This window comes from Calcarisporiella thermophila (assembly GCF_041956535.1).
Source record: "Calcarisporiella thermophila strain CBS 279.70 unplaced genomic scaffold VTP21scaffold_14, whole genome shotgun sequence".
NCBI lineage: Eukaryota > Fungi > Calcarisporiellomycota > Calcarisporiellomycetes > Calcarisporiellales > Calcarisporiellaceae > Calcarisporiella > Calcarisporiella thermophila.
Genome location: NW_027192204.1, coordinates 434,346 through 449,436, shown reverse-complemented (window position 1 = coordinate 449,436; position 15,091 = coordinate 434,346). Strand labels below are relative to the sequence as shown.

The following is a 15,091-nucleotide window of genomic DNA, read 5'->3' as shown; positions in this document are numbered from 1 at the left end:
ATCTGTGATCTATTCTCGATAATCATTTGTTCCAGCACAGCTTATCACTTACCACTATTTTTTCCCATATAAAAATAAAAACGGAATTATAAACTGAGCGTGATTGATATATGTAAAATTTCAGCTCCCGACTATCATGGCACAGTTGAGATATAAAGCACAATGCCATGACTCATATTTATTATTCCACGATCCTAATATACAAAAACTTACATGCAAAATGAATATTTTCCCTCAATGCAATTAATACTTAAATATTTTTACATGAAAAAAAAAGCGGTATTAGCGGAGTTATATTGTATGAGTATGCTATATATTTAGATTGCGAGGTAATAATCGAGTTGAGGTAAAAATTACTATGGTGAGCTAAAGATCTGAAAAGTTGACGGACGCCGCATATGTGGGATCGATGCTTGCTACAAGACGAGTTACGAGACGAGTCGAGTGTACAGCACAGGTATCGGTGCCGAATCCACGATGTAGCTGCCGAGATATTTGCGGTCATGCTTTACTGATCGACCGCCATACTCAATCAAACTAAGCAATTTTGTCCAAATCCAAGCGCTAAAGCAGTAGCATGGACTACGGCACACGCATGTTCCGCCACGAAGTAGGGTCCTTGTCCTCCAAGACAGGCATCGAACGTGTGTGGAATTAAGTCGGCGCTAATTTGACTTCACTACCTGTATTAGTAAGTATACTTTCTGGAACGGCATCGGCATGCAACCATCCACCATGCGGAATAAGTTGGCAATGAAGCGGGTATCGAAGCAGCTGGGGTGACCTGGCTACTGTAAAGACCTATGCCACCACCTGCCATATGACGGCGACAAAAGTTTGAGACATGCTCCATAATGGGCGTAGCGGTTTCGTATTGCCATGGCCCTCCCCCAAAGCAAGATGCTCTGGATTATGCGGCAGCCTTCATGAGGTCCAAAACTTCATATAGAAGACCGCCAATCCTATCGCTTCTATACCACTTGGAGCACGCGGTAAAGTTCAAAGTAGTCACCAGTTCTCTCAAGGAGTGGATCCACAACCACATGAGCCTCTACGGCTGCAGCCCTACGTGTTGCGCATAGGGAACACTCGTGCTCGCTTTGATAATCTACTCTCATACCCAGAGCCAATGTTACGGCAGCTCCCATCGGTTCCCAATCTTTTCCTTTGGGGAAGGTTAAGTACTTGGCGGTAAGCGCATGGACTGTATCAACGTGCGTGAGTAATTTTTCCACAAAAGGCCTGATAATAATGAGCACCCCGCCACTTTGTTCCATGTTCGCAAGGTACACCAATTACCACAGACCTTCTAACTCGGCGGCATGCCACAGTACAGTAATATTTTATCTGCCAGTCACGTCGCGCAAGCTTAGTTAGTTCTAGTAAAGTGGTAATTTCGTGATCAGGGTGGTCCTGGCACCATGGGCAACCACTCTCCCAGCTGGCCGCAGAGTCAAGCTTATTGCACGGACACAAGGGCGCATTATGACTCAGCATCTCTCCAGGCATGCACAAGAAGGCCTCTCGCATTGGCTCAAGGCGCGTGTCAGAGTCACTGCTACTTCGGGAGCCACGAATATCGTATACGAGCAAGCTGCCAGCACCAGTAAAAGTATATCCGATTAGCATCTCGTCCATATCACCATCCTCCAAGATCGGCATAGACTCTTCCCAGGTCACATTTTCGACGGGGAGCAGCGCCGGCAAGTCTCGTTCAAGCCCATCATCATCCACTGGGGGGACTGCGCTATGGTCACCAATCACAATGCTGTCATAAGTCTCCGTGAGATCCTCCCAGGTGCTGCTTAAGGGACCGTACGTGATTTTGGGATATCCTCCAACATAATCTTCGCTCCAGCTCAAATCCCGGGGCACGGCTCCCATCGCCTCCGAGGATTTTGTGATAACCTAAGGTGAAAGTGTTGGAGTGCAATGCAGTGATTAACGTTGGATCTTGCTTCAAGTAGGGCATTTCCTGGTTTTTTTTTTTGCCTCAAAATGGGTGGCTTAATTTTGTGTCTACTTTATTTTTACTTTACCATCCGAGTAGGGTGTGCAACAAGAGCATCTGATCACTGGTATATCAAAAACCATCTCTTCATCGACACAAGATTTCTGTCCATATCATCCCCTATTGCCTAAGACTTTATTATCATCATTGGTCCATTGAACAACGGTGGGTTTCGATAGGAGCGCAGCAGTTACAACTCAACCACTTCGATTCAACAGTGCTCCCAAAGTTTTGGCTGTTCCGGGATCCTGTGCCCTCTAGCCTTGCCTCCAGATTTTCTGAGGCATCATTTATTCTTCACCTGACATTCGAGCTCATCCATCCTTTTCCCTTTTTTTTGCACCTTCTCCTAATGCTCGCTACCGCATCGAGCCCAACTTCTTCTAGCGTCACTCATACCCAGGTCATTACTCCTGATAGCCCATCACCACCCCATCATACGATTTTCAAGCCGGATAAGGAAGGCGGAAATAAGATTGCATCCTCTCTCCTCCCTCACATGGAATCTCCAAACGCAAGCGAATCGCCCAATGGTTCCTCGTCTTCCAATTCGAACAGCCCTCCACCTCAGGCAGCGGTTGTTGCCTCCACAAATAAAGTGTCACATCTGCCTGATGTGACCGAGGAGGCGATGGGTGTGTACGTGCACATCACCAGCAATATCTACAAGGGAAATACCGGGCTTGCTGAAAACGGCACCGATGGGGATCTACCCTGTCAGTGTACCTTTGATCCTCTTCTGAAGGAGGATGAGATGGCCTGTGGAGAGAGCAGCGAATGCATTAACCGGATGTTGATGGTGGAATGTGGAGATAACTGTCCATCCGGGTTACACTGCAAAAACAGGCGGTAATGTCTCTACCTCTTCCAATCATCTCAATCAAGATAGAACTTATTAACCTATCCAATCACAGTTTTCAGCGCAAGGAATATGCCGATGTGGATGTCATCAAGACAGAAAAGAAAGGCTACGGGCTACGAACCCGCAAGGACTTGGGCAGGTAAGGGTTAATGGCATGACCACCCTCCCAGCATCCTCCACTGATATTCCGCCCTTTTGTCAACCTAGGAATCATTTCGTAATGGAATACATAGGCGAAGTGGTTCCGTATGAAGATTTTTTAAAGCGCACGCAGGAATACGATAAACAGAAGCTCCCACATCACTATTTTATGAGTCTGCAACGAAATGAGGTAATTCGATCGATGCAACATTTCCAGTTCATTTCGCCCTTGTTGTGCAAAGTGCTAAAGTCTTTTCCTCTAGGTTATTGATGCAACCAAAAAAGGCTGTCTTGCTCGTTTCATCAATCATTCTTGTAACCCGAACTGTGAGCTGCAGAAATGGACGGTGGGTTCCCATTTGCGTATCGGGATCTTTACTAAACGGGCCATCGCTGCCGGTGACGAGTTGACTTTTGATTATATGTTTGAGAGATATGGGTAAGAAAACCATTTTGGGAATTCGTTGTAAAAATAATTGTGGCTGGAAAATCTTCGCTCTACTCTCTATAGCAAAACCGCTCAAGAGTGCCATTGTGGTGAACCCAATTGTAAGGGAATTATTGGAGGGAAGAAGCGAACCACTCTTCCCGACATCAAAGATATTGAAGACGGTATGCGTATTCTCCCCCTGCTTCTTCCGCCACTTTATTAATTTCCTTTTATTTTTTACTTTTCCGGAACAACAGAGGAATTCTACGAAAAACTCTACCGTCTCTTTTCGACTAGAGGTAAACTACGGCGGAAAGACTATAAGTTGGACGTGAGTGTGAGGCTGCAGCTAGACTACTTTCTTTCGAGAATTAACATTCATGTGTCCCCTTGTAGTCGCTCAACCCCGAGAATGTCTCCGAATTTCTTCGACTCTCCTTGCGACCAGACATTAAAACTGAGTGGGTGCAGAAGTTGTTGGAGGTGTTGGAAGTAACGGAGTGGGATCGTGAAACTCAACGTCGGTTCCTCATGTTCAGAGGCTTGAACATTCTCAAAATGTGGCTTCTAAAATTCAAGGTGGACGCAGATCTTGTGCGTGCCGTGCTTTTGCAATTGGACCGCATCAAGCTCAACAAACGGAACACCGTGGCGGACAACAAGCTCCTCGATGTGATCACTGGGTTGGCCACCGAGCATAGCGATGAGGAGGTCCGGCGCTTGGCAGGGGATCTTCGTAGTGTTTGGGATAACCTTGAGCTTGTGTATCGAATCCCAAAGCGTGCTCCAGGCTCTGCCCCAGCGAACGAACTTAAAATCCAAGAGCCGGATAGAAAGCCCAAAGGTTGATACTGAATTTTAGATGTGTTTTTTTTACATGATGGGGTTAAATGTTCATTATTCTTTATTAGAAGAGGATGTGAAATCAAAAGAGATTTGGACTCTGCTGACCAATTCCACGGCCCATTCGACAACCCCTACACCCGCCTCCAACCCCCTTAAAAGAGATGAGCCGGTCGCCTGGCAGCAGACAAGGCGCCACGAGGAGGGTCGCTATGGCTCTTTCGAACAGCTCCCGGACAAGCGCCCGTGGAGTGAGTCCACCTCCTCTCGCGGTCAGCCATCCTATCAAAACTCATCAAGGCCTTGGCAGAAACGCGGCTACGACAACGAAGAAGCAAGGTATGGTTACGAAGATAAACGGCCGCGCACAGATCCATCCTCCGCCAACTCCACAGCTCCTCTTGTGAAGCAAGACGAACAAGCTCACTTTTCGATGGGGCCCCGTGGTGCTGGTAGTGGCTATCGTGGATACCATGCAGCTCCCAATGCAGCCCCAAATGTGCCTCCGCTACCCAAAGGCTGGAATTGGGCGGTCTCTGAGCCCGGCGGTCGGATATATTATTACAATGAGGTCACCAAGGAAACACAGTGGGATCCGCCCAAGGTGACTGAGCAGACCACTCCCGACTCGGCCCAATATGCCTCGTATCCTGGTCGTTCGTACAACTCTCCCGAGACCAATAGCTCGCGACAACCCTATCCCTCCCAAGGACCGGGTGATAACAGCGATCGCATGCTGGACAAGGATGCGCCGACAACTAAGTCTACGGGCAGAAGTAGTGACCTGAAGGAAGCGATCCATGCCAAGCGGAAAGAAGGCGAATTTCATAGAGACCTCTCGGCCAACGCGGAACACAACTCCGCTGCCGCCGCGAATTCATTGTCCAAGGAGCAGCTCAAGGAGCAGCTAGCACCCTATGTGCGAAAGGCTCTCACCAAGTACGGCGAGGCTTTATTCAAAAACGAGTCGACGAGCGATAAATACAAGATGATTGCTAAAAAGGTTGGATTTTTTTTGTCTTCTCATGCCTGCTAGCCTGTATCCCCTCGACCCTCTGACTAACCCTGGAATATCTTTGTTTATCCTCTAGCTGACCCATGCTGTGGTTGATAAGGAGATGCGATCCAAAGAATATCTCTCCGGCAGACTCAAGGCGGTGGATGAGAGGGTTCAGCTCAAAGTCACCAAGTACGTCAAGGAGCAGGTGCGCTCCTTGATTCAGCGAACGGCAAATTAGGAGCGGCCCATACGGCGAGGCTAGATTCTGTGCGTCGGGTTTACTCTTCTCAAACCAACAAAATTTTTATTATTTTTCACTCGATGATGCAATTATTATATTATGGTCTATTTCAAGTGTCATGCTCCCTTTCTTGATTTTCTTAACTTTTTTTTTCACCTTTTCCCGCCAATTTTACTTTCTTTTGCTTTACACAATAATGGTTTTTCTCCTCGTTTCCCCCTTTGATTTCTGTTCAGACTTCTTTTTTTTTTTGTTCTTTCGTATTTTTATTTGATTGTCTCTATTACGGAAATGCTTGTAATCTTCATTTTTTTTCTCCTCAGAACTCGAGCTAAGGCTATTTTGCATCCAGTCGATGTATTGGCAAAAGTTAAAAATAATATGGTGTGAGCCGTGTTTATTGGCCAAGGAATATGATACAAGCGTAGGACTGAGGGGAGGGGGGTAAGGGGGGAAGAAGTGGGTTGTCTTTTGCACATTCGAGAAAACAACTATCCATAAGGATGGGGTGCGAGGGAGAGCGGGGGGAAAGAGGGAGGAGGGAGGGAGGAGAGCGAGGCGTCAGTGATCTATTTACAATTACAGTCCTCCTTTGTTTTTCCTAGGCGTGACTTGGGGTGGATCGTCCTGATCCAGGGGCGCTTCCATTGCGCGGCTTGGCTCGCGCTCCGGCTGGAGCCGCTGTGGGCAAGGCTCTAAAGGCAAACTTGGTGCGACAAGTAGTGCACACCGGCGAGAAGCTGCAGAAAATCGATAGGCACACAGAACAGACGTAGCCGATGTCAATAATGCGCTTGTGGCAGAAGCAGGCGGCCCGATAATCCACCTGGTCCTGGCCCGGTAGGCAGAGAAATTGCCGTGAGTAGCGATCGGGGAGAAAATTGAAGAGCAGATACTGAAGCAAGCCAGTGAGCTGATCATCTAGTTTCAGGTAGACGCCTCCAGTGATGTTGGCCGCCTGCTGAAGGAAAACAGAGTCCTCGCCATGGATTTTGCAGACGTCCACTGGGATGGACTAAGAGGAAAGGTTGGATGATTAGAGAGTGGGCAGGAAGAGAAGGAGGATCTTTCATAGGCAGGCCTACCGATTTCTGTGCCGAGAAAATGCAATTCATGATCGGGATATACTGGAAGGGGGAATCGGGAGACACCGACACCACCAGGATGCGCGGCTTCACCCGCCCAAGTTCATCCAGGCGAGTTATCCGATGAATGTAGCACAGCGCCATGGAGAGTGCTCCTGCAATCAAGCTTGTTCCTTGGTGATCGGCATTCTCGTCGATCGATGCATTTTCAAACAGTTCGCGTACACTCTTGACCACTTGATCATCGACCTCGCGGAACTGCTGGTATACATTGGCGCCCCTCTCATTCCCCCCCTCGGCGGTCCCCCCACTTGCCGCAATCCCGTTGGGCACGGTTGATCCATTGATGCTGGGGATCGGATAGAGAAACTTGCTCTCTCCGGTATGACTGGCAATCACGGCAACGAGATTGTCGTGCTTTAGCGCAAGGTGCGCATTCAGGAATATGATCAGCTGATGCAGAGCATCGTAGATGGAGAGCGAGGTTGGCGGCTGAGCGAGCTTATGCCAGATAAAGGGATTAGTGTCGATCACAAGCACTAGGAGATTGGAGTCCTCTACCAAGATCAAAGGGCGTTACCCATACAGTTAACCGTTCCCAAGGTGAAATCGTGATCATTCCAGCACTTACCTTCACTGGTTGCCGACGCCTCTTTTATGATCATCTCGCATCACAAAATACAAGAAAAACAATGGCAAACACCCGAAAGTGCACCTCCATTAAGTCGAGAATTGATGTGAGGCGCAGCATTCCTGTCTCGGAGTTGTGAATTCTTTGAACTATATATGCAAGGTTTATTCATCGAGATATTAGAGGTAGACTGAAAACAAAAAATAAAATAAATAAACGATATAAGTGACAAGTTGGGCATAAATGCCCAGTATGATACAAAGATGGCATGGCATTGAATATTTGAACTGAAATGGAGTGAAAGAATCATTATAGAACACTAATATTATTTTTTTCTCTCTCTGCTTTCAAACCGTCACTCGCATTTCTTCGCCTATCGCTTGACTCCATAGTCGAAAACATATACATCCCCATCCTCCGCCCCACTGACAATCTTCGTGTCCGAGAGAGCGACACAATTCACGGGGGCCGAGGCGAGCAGCGTTTGCAAACACTTTCCACTGCTCCAGTCCCACACTTTGATCGACCTATCCTGAGCGGAGGAGACCAGGCGCAGGCGGTCGAATTGCACGCTCCAAACGCCTTCAAGATGGCCGAAGAGGGTGCGCAGACACTCGCCCGTTTGATAACTCCAGATCTTGATTGTGTTGTCAAGCGACCCCGATATTAGGATAGGGCCAGAGATCTCGCGCAAGACGTCCTCGGTGGCGATCGAAGTGCTAGAGGCGGGGGCCTGTTGGGGGGGCAGTGAAGGAGCACACAATAGGCCGTCGAGGGAAGGATTTCTGGGCTGCGGATCTGGCGCCTGCGCGGAGAGGTTGGCCTCCATACGGAACATTTGTTCGAAGCTCTTGGGGGAAATGGCGATGGATTGCACGGGGCCTAAATGACCTCGGAACACCCTTGTGCATGAGCGCGTCGTTAGATCGAATATTCGGATCGTTGTGTCATCGGAGGCGGTCAGCAGGGAGTGTTGTTCAAAAATGATGACGTGGTTTACCCAGTCTGTGTGTCCGTAAAGGGAGAAACACTCTCCGGTGGCAAAATTGTATACTTTGGCCGTGGTATCCACGGAGCCACTACAGACGCCAAGTATTAGGATGTTTAATTCCGACGAAAAAAAGGTTACACAGGAGCATACCTTGCAAGTATCTGTTTATTAAAGTGCAAACACACGATACCATCCGTGTGGGCTTCCAACACGCGGATGCACTTTCCAGTATGATAATTCCATATCCGCAATGTCTTGTCCATGGACCCAGTTACTAATGACGATATGGAAAGAATAAGGGGTGCATATTAGTATACAGCAAAACAAAATGGGTTTGTTTGCAATAGCTGCAGGGCGATATGTCCATACCTAGTTTGCACGAGTCAAACTGCAGTGCTCGCACGCATCGCGTATGCCCCGTCATGGTTCGAATGCACTCTCCCGTCATCAAATCCCACACTTTTACCGTACAGTCGTAGCCCCCCGTGATCAGCAGATTCTTACACTCATCGAGCTGCAGTGCCATCACTCCGTCCTTATGCCCTCGGAACACTCTCCGCCTGTGGTTGTTCTTACGCCAGTTGCGTTCAACCACAAGACGTTCGGAGTAAATTTCCTTCCACGAGCGTTTGGAGGTACCGGGTGGTGGCGGAGAGGGGGTTGACATCGGAGAGCTCGAGTCGTAGGCCGAGGATTTGATGCGTTTTAAGGGCGGGCCACTCGCATTCGAGGAGCATGATTCGTGATGATGGGTTTGGAGCTCGACATCGGACTGGCCGACCGTAGATATGGAGCCGCCGCCATAACTCCGGGAGGAGTCGTAGCACTCTGGCGGACAAGATGCTAATGATTCTATACTTCTTTTGATGGGCTGGGACCCTGTATTGGTAGGATCCATCAGGGGCAGTCCCCATCCACACCGGATGCACTTTTTGTCAATATGCTGCTTGCACATAAGATGCCACACACAATCATCGTCTGCAAGCTGCTTCCATGTCTGACTAACTCGGGCTGCCTGGCACAGGGATTTTGCGTCGAGGTAGGAGAGGATTTTTAACGAAAGCTCGTGAGGGAGATAAGCGATAAAGTCCACGCGCAGCAGCGAGGGCACTGTGCCATGAATAAAGGAAAGCTGGGGGAAGCAGCACTGGGCGAGAAGACCTTTGAGAATCAAGAGGCGGTAAGGAGCTGGGGAAGCGGAAAAGACGCTCCACACTTGAGAGATCGCCTGGCGGTCCGTCAAAGGAAGCTCATCGAGTTGCTGAGCAAAAATAAAAAAGAAAGGCAGACATTAGTCACAGAAAAATAGAGGGAAAGTGGGCCGCGATCTGTTCCCATTCTGATCATGGTACTTTACCCGCTGCATTTCACTCATCGTGAGCCCATCGGCGCGGTGTCTTAATGCCGAATCAGGGCGATGGCGAAAGCAGAATTTCTTTAGCGGGTTCAGCGACGTGGCAAGGGGAAGATAGCGGCTGAGGTAGGGCGTGACCACATTGTCGTCTTCTGTCTCACGCTCGAGACGGGTATCCATACTCAATAATGCTCTGGAAAACAGAGGCAATGACCGTGTGACGCATTAATTTATCCTGGGTATTTTTTATTTTTGCTGTCACGTAATACCAAGCCACTATTAGGATTCCTCAATCCCTCTAATGGCTTAATAATGAAAAGGTCGATATAGAGTTAAACGCATCGTGGAATCAGAGCCTAAAGGTGCTCCGTGGAAAACTTCGCCACTGACGCAAAGATAATGCGACGTGACAGAGCCTTCCTTTCAACCTGCCAGAATACACCCAGCGCCTAGCTAGAGCTAGGCGGGGAGGAGGAGGAGGAGGAGGAGGAATAGGGAGATTTTTCTTGCTCGGTTCATATAAGAGGATGGGCACCGACTAGTACATTGGTTTATTTCACCCCGCTTGCTTATCAATACTGCTTTATTCAAAGGCATACCAATTCCCCACTCCTCTATCACCCCCCAAACCTCATCCTCTTTTCGCAAATTCCTCGGGTTGGAGTCGCCATGCAGTCCCGAGCTAAACTTTAGTCTTGTGCTTCAAATCCCGGTCCCAGATGTAAAGCCCCAACCCATCAGCGCCCACTCTTTCTAACTGGGTGGTCATTCGCGCGAGCTCTTCAATCGACTCAGCCTGTTCGGCAAGGAACTTCTGCTTCACATAGTTATCCAGTTGAGCATCTTTTGCTTCCTGGGCTTGAAGGCTGAAGGAGAGCAGGGCTTTGTTAACGTCTTTCTCGAGCTGCAAGCTCCCCTCGACAACTTTCTTGGGAGAGCGGAGCTCAGTGGCTGGTGCAGGCACTTGCTTGAGAATGGCGCGGCCACCGCGCATATTCTGGTAGGAGATGAGCTTCTGAGCGCGCTCACTCTCTTCCTCTGTCTTGTGTCTAAAATAACTCTCCAGACCCTACGATGGTTGCAGAATTAGATAATGAAAACAGAACCATCTTCCGAGGAGGGAGGCAAATCAGGCGAAGCGCCATACCGGCAATGCTACATTATCTCTGTCGCACCAGGCGGCATCAAAGCGATAGGTGTGAGAGGCTGTCTGCTCCACGTGAATTTGATCGTTGACGGTGTCCTCCACCTGCGTGGAGTAATTCTGCTTTGCATGCGCCATAAACCGAGTCTTTAAGTGTGCGGATTTTATTTTTTTTTCTTTTCCAAGCCAGACGATTAATGAATGCGAAGAGAGCTAATCGGCTTTACAAATCTCTATTCAATTTTTAATAATACTCCAGACTAAAGGCCGAAAAAGGATTAATTGAGATTAAGGGGGGATAAGGGGCATGCGTTCGCGTCACCTTTTTGCTTTTATGATTCAACCTTTTGGAGCCATAATAGAGTGATAATACGTTTCTCGCTTCGTTTGAACATGGATATTCAGGGTGGAGAGATGGGTGGAAATTAATATATTTGTACAAAGCAATGCATCTAGCAGTGTTACTACGAGAGGCCTTCGCATCAGAACCGGATAAGATAGCTTCCGTTCATAGTTACGTATCGCACCCACTTGACGCTGCGGTAGCCGCTCTTCTCGAAAATTTTCAGATACCGTATCAGCAACCCTGAGGAGGTGAACATAAGCACCTGAAATTCCATCGAGAGGGGTGGGCGCGACCAAGCCTTCTTGTTCGTCATGGTGGTCAGTTCGGCCTCTCCGGAAAGAGTGCATTCGGACTGGCCGGCAAACCGAGATATCCTAGATAGGCAGATACAATCCAAGGTCGAGAGTTAAGCAAACCTTTTCGAAGAAGCTCGAGTAACAGCCTTATACTCCACGCACTTCCATATTATCGCGTTTTCGGCGGGCGTGTACTTTGCTTTCCCCATCGTAACCTTTGCATCCACCTTGGCTGCATTGAGAGGGGTAGGGATTTTAATCACAACATTGGATGCATGGAGCTTGGAAGGGAAGTTGGCCTTGACCCGGATCTTGTACTCGACCCGTGTCTTTCCGATCTCTGTCACCACAGGATCCACACGGAAAGGAAGATTAATGTTCTCTGTCGTGCGGTACCTAAAGCATAAAAAAGAAGAAAAAACAATCGTTTGGTCCATAGCCTCTTTCTTTAGCGTCGGCGCGAGCTTGCACAATTTACCTCATCAGTTCGAATTCCCCGTCCGGCGGGATAAATACAATGGTTCTATCGTCTTCTGCCCTCCCCAGTTTCACGCATTGATGGAACTGGAAATCATCAATCTCAACCACCTCTCCTCTCATCCGCCCCGCATGTCTTTCGCGTGTCCTCGAGTCCACCAACATCCTGTCGTTCAATCCTAGTTTACAGTCCGGAATTCCAGAAAGATATGCGCGCATCATAATCTGGCCCGACACGTCCGATCGCAGTAGAATACCCTTCGCGCTCATTAGAAGATTGATTTTTTCAATCACATCGATGAAGGCTTCATTACGGCGATATTTGATGCCGGCACGGCGCCAAGTCGTGGACCCAGTGACCTGCATGGTGATGCGCTTCGAGTCGTCCCTCTGTTTGTAAAGCATCAGTACCGGCCGTTCAATAGAATCATCGCTGGATGAAACTTACCACCGCTCGCTCCGACACGACCCCCTCAGTCGTAATGTACAGCTTAAGCGTGTCCGCATCGCAATTCTGGGGATAGCCGTGGTCAAGGATCTCTACATCCTCCAACGTCAGTTGGGAGAACAGCCCCAGAGATTCATGGATATCTCGCTTACCGTCCAGCAATTCGTAAACTAACACAAAGTTATTCTTCACCGCGTCCTCGTTGAATTTCCCAAAATAGCTCCTCCCCAAATGGACCATTCGATAACAGAATTCAAATAGCAATGCGGCCGAGGCATTAGATTTGGTCACCACGACGATGTAGATATTTTCATGCCGAATATGGAGAAACGACGTGCTTCCGAGCGTGATAATGGGCGACCTTACTGTAGGATTCGAAATGACATTAATGCGGAAGATGTCTGCTATGGAGCGCCTAGCATTACAAGAATCAAGGTGAGGTCCAAGATGGAGAGAGAGCCATCACAGGCAGTGTGAGAATGAGCTCTACTTGAGGTCTTGCCGGTATAGCCGCGAAATAAGCACCTCGCCCTTCTGGTTGAAAATGAAGAGGGCGCTGATCATGATGAAGCCGGAGACTAGATTACGCCGGAACAGAAGCTCGCGCAGATCGCCCTCCTCCTCAAGACCCAAGGGGGAAAATCGAATAACGAAAAATGATGAGAAGAAGATCGCGCGCGAGATCTCACAAAGTAAGAGTTCTCTGGGAAAGGAGAGGCAATAAGGCAATAAAAAGTTAATTTTCAAACCCAGATTTTTCCGTTGTACAGGAGCAGAGGGCAAGTTTCATTCCCGGCACCCGGCCATCGTGGTGATATCAGGAGAGAAAAAGGCAAAATCGAGCCGGTACAGCTTGAGCGCGAGAGTGGCATCACGTGCACGCTTCAGCAGCGTGGGCGCTTATCGAGGCTTGTGATGGTCGACTTTGGTTCGATCCGAGTACTAAGAACTCTTGGGCTTCCCTCGGAAGGATGCCCTCGAGGTTCGAGTTGTCGGCGCAGGATATTCTTATGCTTCGGATTCACAATAATGATAGCTCTCCACGCTGCTATGCTTGCCCCGCTCATAGCATAGATATCGATGATGCTGTGCTCAGGATGATCGTTATCATGGTATGGGCGAAACCATGTCGATTTTGATATGTTCTGTGCGATGTCCATATTTCTTGTTCTCATGGTCTGGTCTTGTTGTTTTTTCAGAATTCAATCACCCGCACTCCCTTCATCGGTACAAGTGCTCTTAAATTTTCTAACATCGTGTATATGGCAAGGAGGTGGTTCATCTCTTGGGATTGTTTCACATACTTGGCCTGTGCTATTATTAGTATTGTTATTGTTATTGTACATATATATCATCCCTCGATTGTCGACTAAATTTTTATTAAACTTAGTGGAAATATGCGCGTAAAATACTTTAATTTCCATAAAATGCAGATCTTGATGGTTCGGATTTATATGGTAGAATTGACCGAGTTTACCAAGTATACAAATTATACATAACACTAAGGAATCAATACCTTAGCAGTTCCTGTAATATTTGATACTACAACTATGTCATCAATTATCCAAATTTTTGTATTTTAAACATTCTTTCTATACGTTTCTCAGGCTCCGAAAAAAACAAGTTTTAAAAACAAGGGCACGAACGATGATAAACAAGAATATAAAATGTAATAAAATAATAACTTAACGCGAGAGATATAAATGTACAAGTTTAACTCAGTTAAATAAAACAGAGTAATTAAGCAACTCTGAGATAATTAATAACTATGCCTGGATGCATATAGAATTAGCCTTGATTAATTAGGCGACCTTGTTCTTACCATTGATTTAGGTGATACTAGAAATAGTATAAATGTTTTCAGGCAAGAATGATCAAGTGAGTATCTGGTATATATATATAATCTATTCAGTTTGGTTGTTATATGAGGTATTCTTATTGTCATTCTGAGTACGTGAGCAAACTGCTTTCATCATTTATCAGTCGATTTCTTTCAAATAATGAATCAACTCACACTGAATAGCACCAGTGCCAAAATTAGTCGCGGAATACACGCCACAATTGAAACTTAACGGAGAGGCGAGAGACTTCTTTAGGCTTCCATAGCATCTACCCAATGTGATATCGTCAAAAAGGTGGTGTGGCTTCCCACTCTTTCCTCGGAGCTGTTTTCAGACTTAAACCCTAGGTTCGGTCATAGCAATGGATTTTACTTGTCATTTTTCTATAAGAAATCTTGGCTTGCTCTTGATATTCATTTGGAAAATTGCCTCAATCTGCCTGTTGGCTCCAAACTATAGAGTTGTTCCTGGTGAAAGGATTGGAGCAGGTGTGTCACACTAACTTCTCACGAAGTAATCACTATGTGGATAATAGTAGTGGTGCAAGACCGTATGACCCTAAAATTGTCATCAATCATTATTACATAGGTATTTTCAGCGAGGGGTGTGTGGAGTGAGAAAGGGATCGCGACTACTTGCCGACCAGGAGCTCTGAAGTGTACAGTTAAGTAGAGGTATTGGATGATAGCGCATATGAAGAGTATCAATGCGTCGTCACTTGAGCTAACATAAACTGTCCAATTCTGAAACCTCCTTTTTCAGAGATTTTGCCGTATTAACTCATTAATAAAACCCCCTATGGCACGACTTGCGGGCAAAGATCTATTGACGCTGTCTGCTAATAGTCGCACCAGGCATCAGAGCCTAGCTCTTTAATTCTGACTCAGGCTCCCCCTGACTCATAATCCTAAATCGATTGCCATTCCTATAAAATGCATCGAAATTTGCTG

At 47.3% G+C, this 15,091-nt stretch overlaps 8 protein-coding genes across 8 annotated transcripts; 1 reads left to right on the top strand and 7 right to left on the bottom strand.

The window, feature by feature from the left end:
• Window positions 1-428: 428 nt before the first annotated feature.
• On the bottom strand, window positions 429-853 carry VTP21DRAFT_2464 (uncharacterized protein; the record flags this gene model as incomplete). The annotated part of the gene is made up of 2 exons (XM_069392660.1): window positions 429-582; window positions 702-853. 2 exons carry the CDS (start codon window positions 851-853, stop codon window positions 429-431), a joined length of 306 nt encoding a protein of 101 aa, XP_069250353.1.
• Window positions 854-971: 118 nt separating this feature from the next.
• On the bottom strand, window positions 972-1,884 carry VTP21DRAFT_2463 (uncharacterized protein; the record flags this gene model as incomplete). Its single annotated transcript, XM_069392659.1, has 2 exons — window positions 972-1,242; window positions 1,307-1,884. The coding sequence occupies 2 exons, from the start codon at window positions 1,882-1,884 to the stop codon at window positions 972-974; spliced, it is 849 nt and encodes a 282-aa protein (XP_069250352.1).
• Window positions 1,885-2,363: 479 nt separating this feature from the next.
• Window positions 2,364-5,525, top strand: VTP21DRAFT_2462 (uncharacterized protein; the record flags this gene model as incomplete). The annotated part of the gene is made up of 9 exons (XM_069392658.1): window positions 2,364-2,860; window positions 2,926-3,012; window positions 3,081-3,204; window positions 3,278-3,453; window positions 3,526-3,626; window positions 3,702-3,775; window positions 3,841-4,288; window positions 4,356-5,290; window positions 5,379-5,525. The coding sequence occupies 9 exons, from the start codon at window positions 2,364-2,366 to the stop codon at window positions 5,523-5,525; spliced, it is 2,589 nt and encodes an 862-aa protein (XP_069250351.1).
• A 604-nt stretch (window positions 5,526-6,129) lies between these two features.
• Window positions 6,130-7,278, bottom strand: VTP21DRAFT_2461 (uncharacterized protein; the record flags this gene model as incomplete). Its single annotated transcript, XM_069392657.1, has 3 exons — window positions 6,130-6,543; window positions 6,614-7,170; window positions 7,245-7,278. The coding sequence occupies 3 exons, from the start codon at window positions 7,276-7,278 to the stop codon at window positions 6,130-6,132; spliced, it is 1,005 nt and encodes a 334-aa protein (XP_069250350.1).
• Window positions 7,279-7,617: 339 nt separating this feature from the next.
• On the bottom strand, window positions 7,618-9,769 carry VTP21DRAFT_2460 (uncharacterized protein; the record flags this gene model as incomplete). The annotated part of the gene is made up of 4 exons (XM_069392656.1): window positions 7,618-8,323; window positions 8,386-8,509; window positions 8,605-9,496; window positions 9,593-9,769. The coding sequence occupies 4 exons, from the start codon at window positions 9,767-9,769 to the stop codon at window positions 7,618-7,620; spliced, it is 1,899 nt and encodes a 632-aa protein (XP_069250349.1).
• A 502-nt stretch (window positions 9,770-10,271) lies between these two features.
• VTP21DRAFT_2459 (uncharacterized protein) lies at window positions 10,272-10,871 on the bottom strand (the record flags this gene model as incomplete). The annotated part of the gene is made up of 2 exons (XM_069392654.1): window positions 10,272-10,658; window positions 10,737-10,871. The coding sequence occupies 2 exons, from the start codon at window positions 10,869-10,871 to the stop codon at window positions 10,272-10,274; spliced, it is 522 nt and encodes a 173-aa protein (XP_069250348.1).
• A 344-nt stretch (window positions 10,872-11,215) lies between these two features.
• VTP21DRAFT_2458 (uncharacterized protein) lies at window positions 11,216-12,864 on the bottom strand (the record flags this gene model as incomplete). Its single annotated transcript, XM_069392653.1, has 6 exons — window positions 11,216-11,453; window positions 11,538-11,771; window positions 11,854-12,242; window positions 12,301-12,392; window positions 12,453-12,715; window positions 12,791-12,864. The coding sequence occupies 6 exons, from the start codon at window positions 12,862-12,864 to the stop codon at window positions 11,216-11,218; spliced, it is 1,290 nt and encodes a 429-aa protein (XP_069250347.1).
• Window positions 12,865-13,184: 320 nt separating this feature from the next.
• On the bottom strand, window positions 13,185-13,460 carry VTP21DRAFT_2457 (uncharacterized protein; the record flags this gene model as incomplete). The annotated part of the gene is made up of 1 exon (XM_069392652.1): window positions 13,185-13,460. The coding sequence occupies one exon, from the start codon at window positions 13,458-13,460 to the stop codon at window positions 13,185-13,187; it is 276 nt and encodes a 91-aa protein (XP_069250346.1).
• Window positions 13,461-15,091: the final 1,631 nt, after the last annotated feature.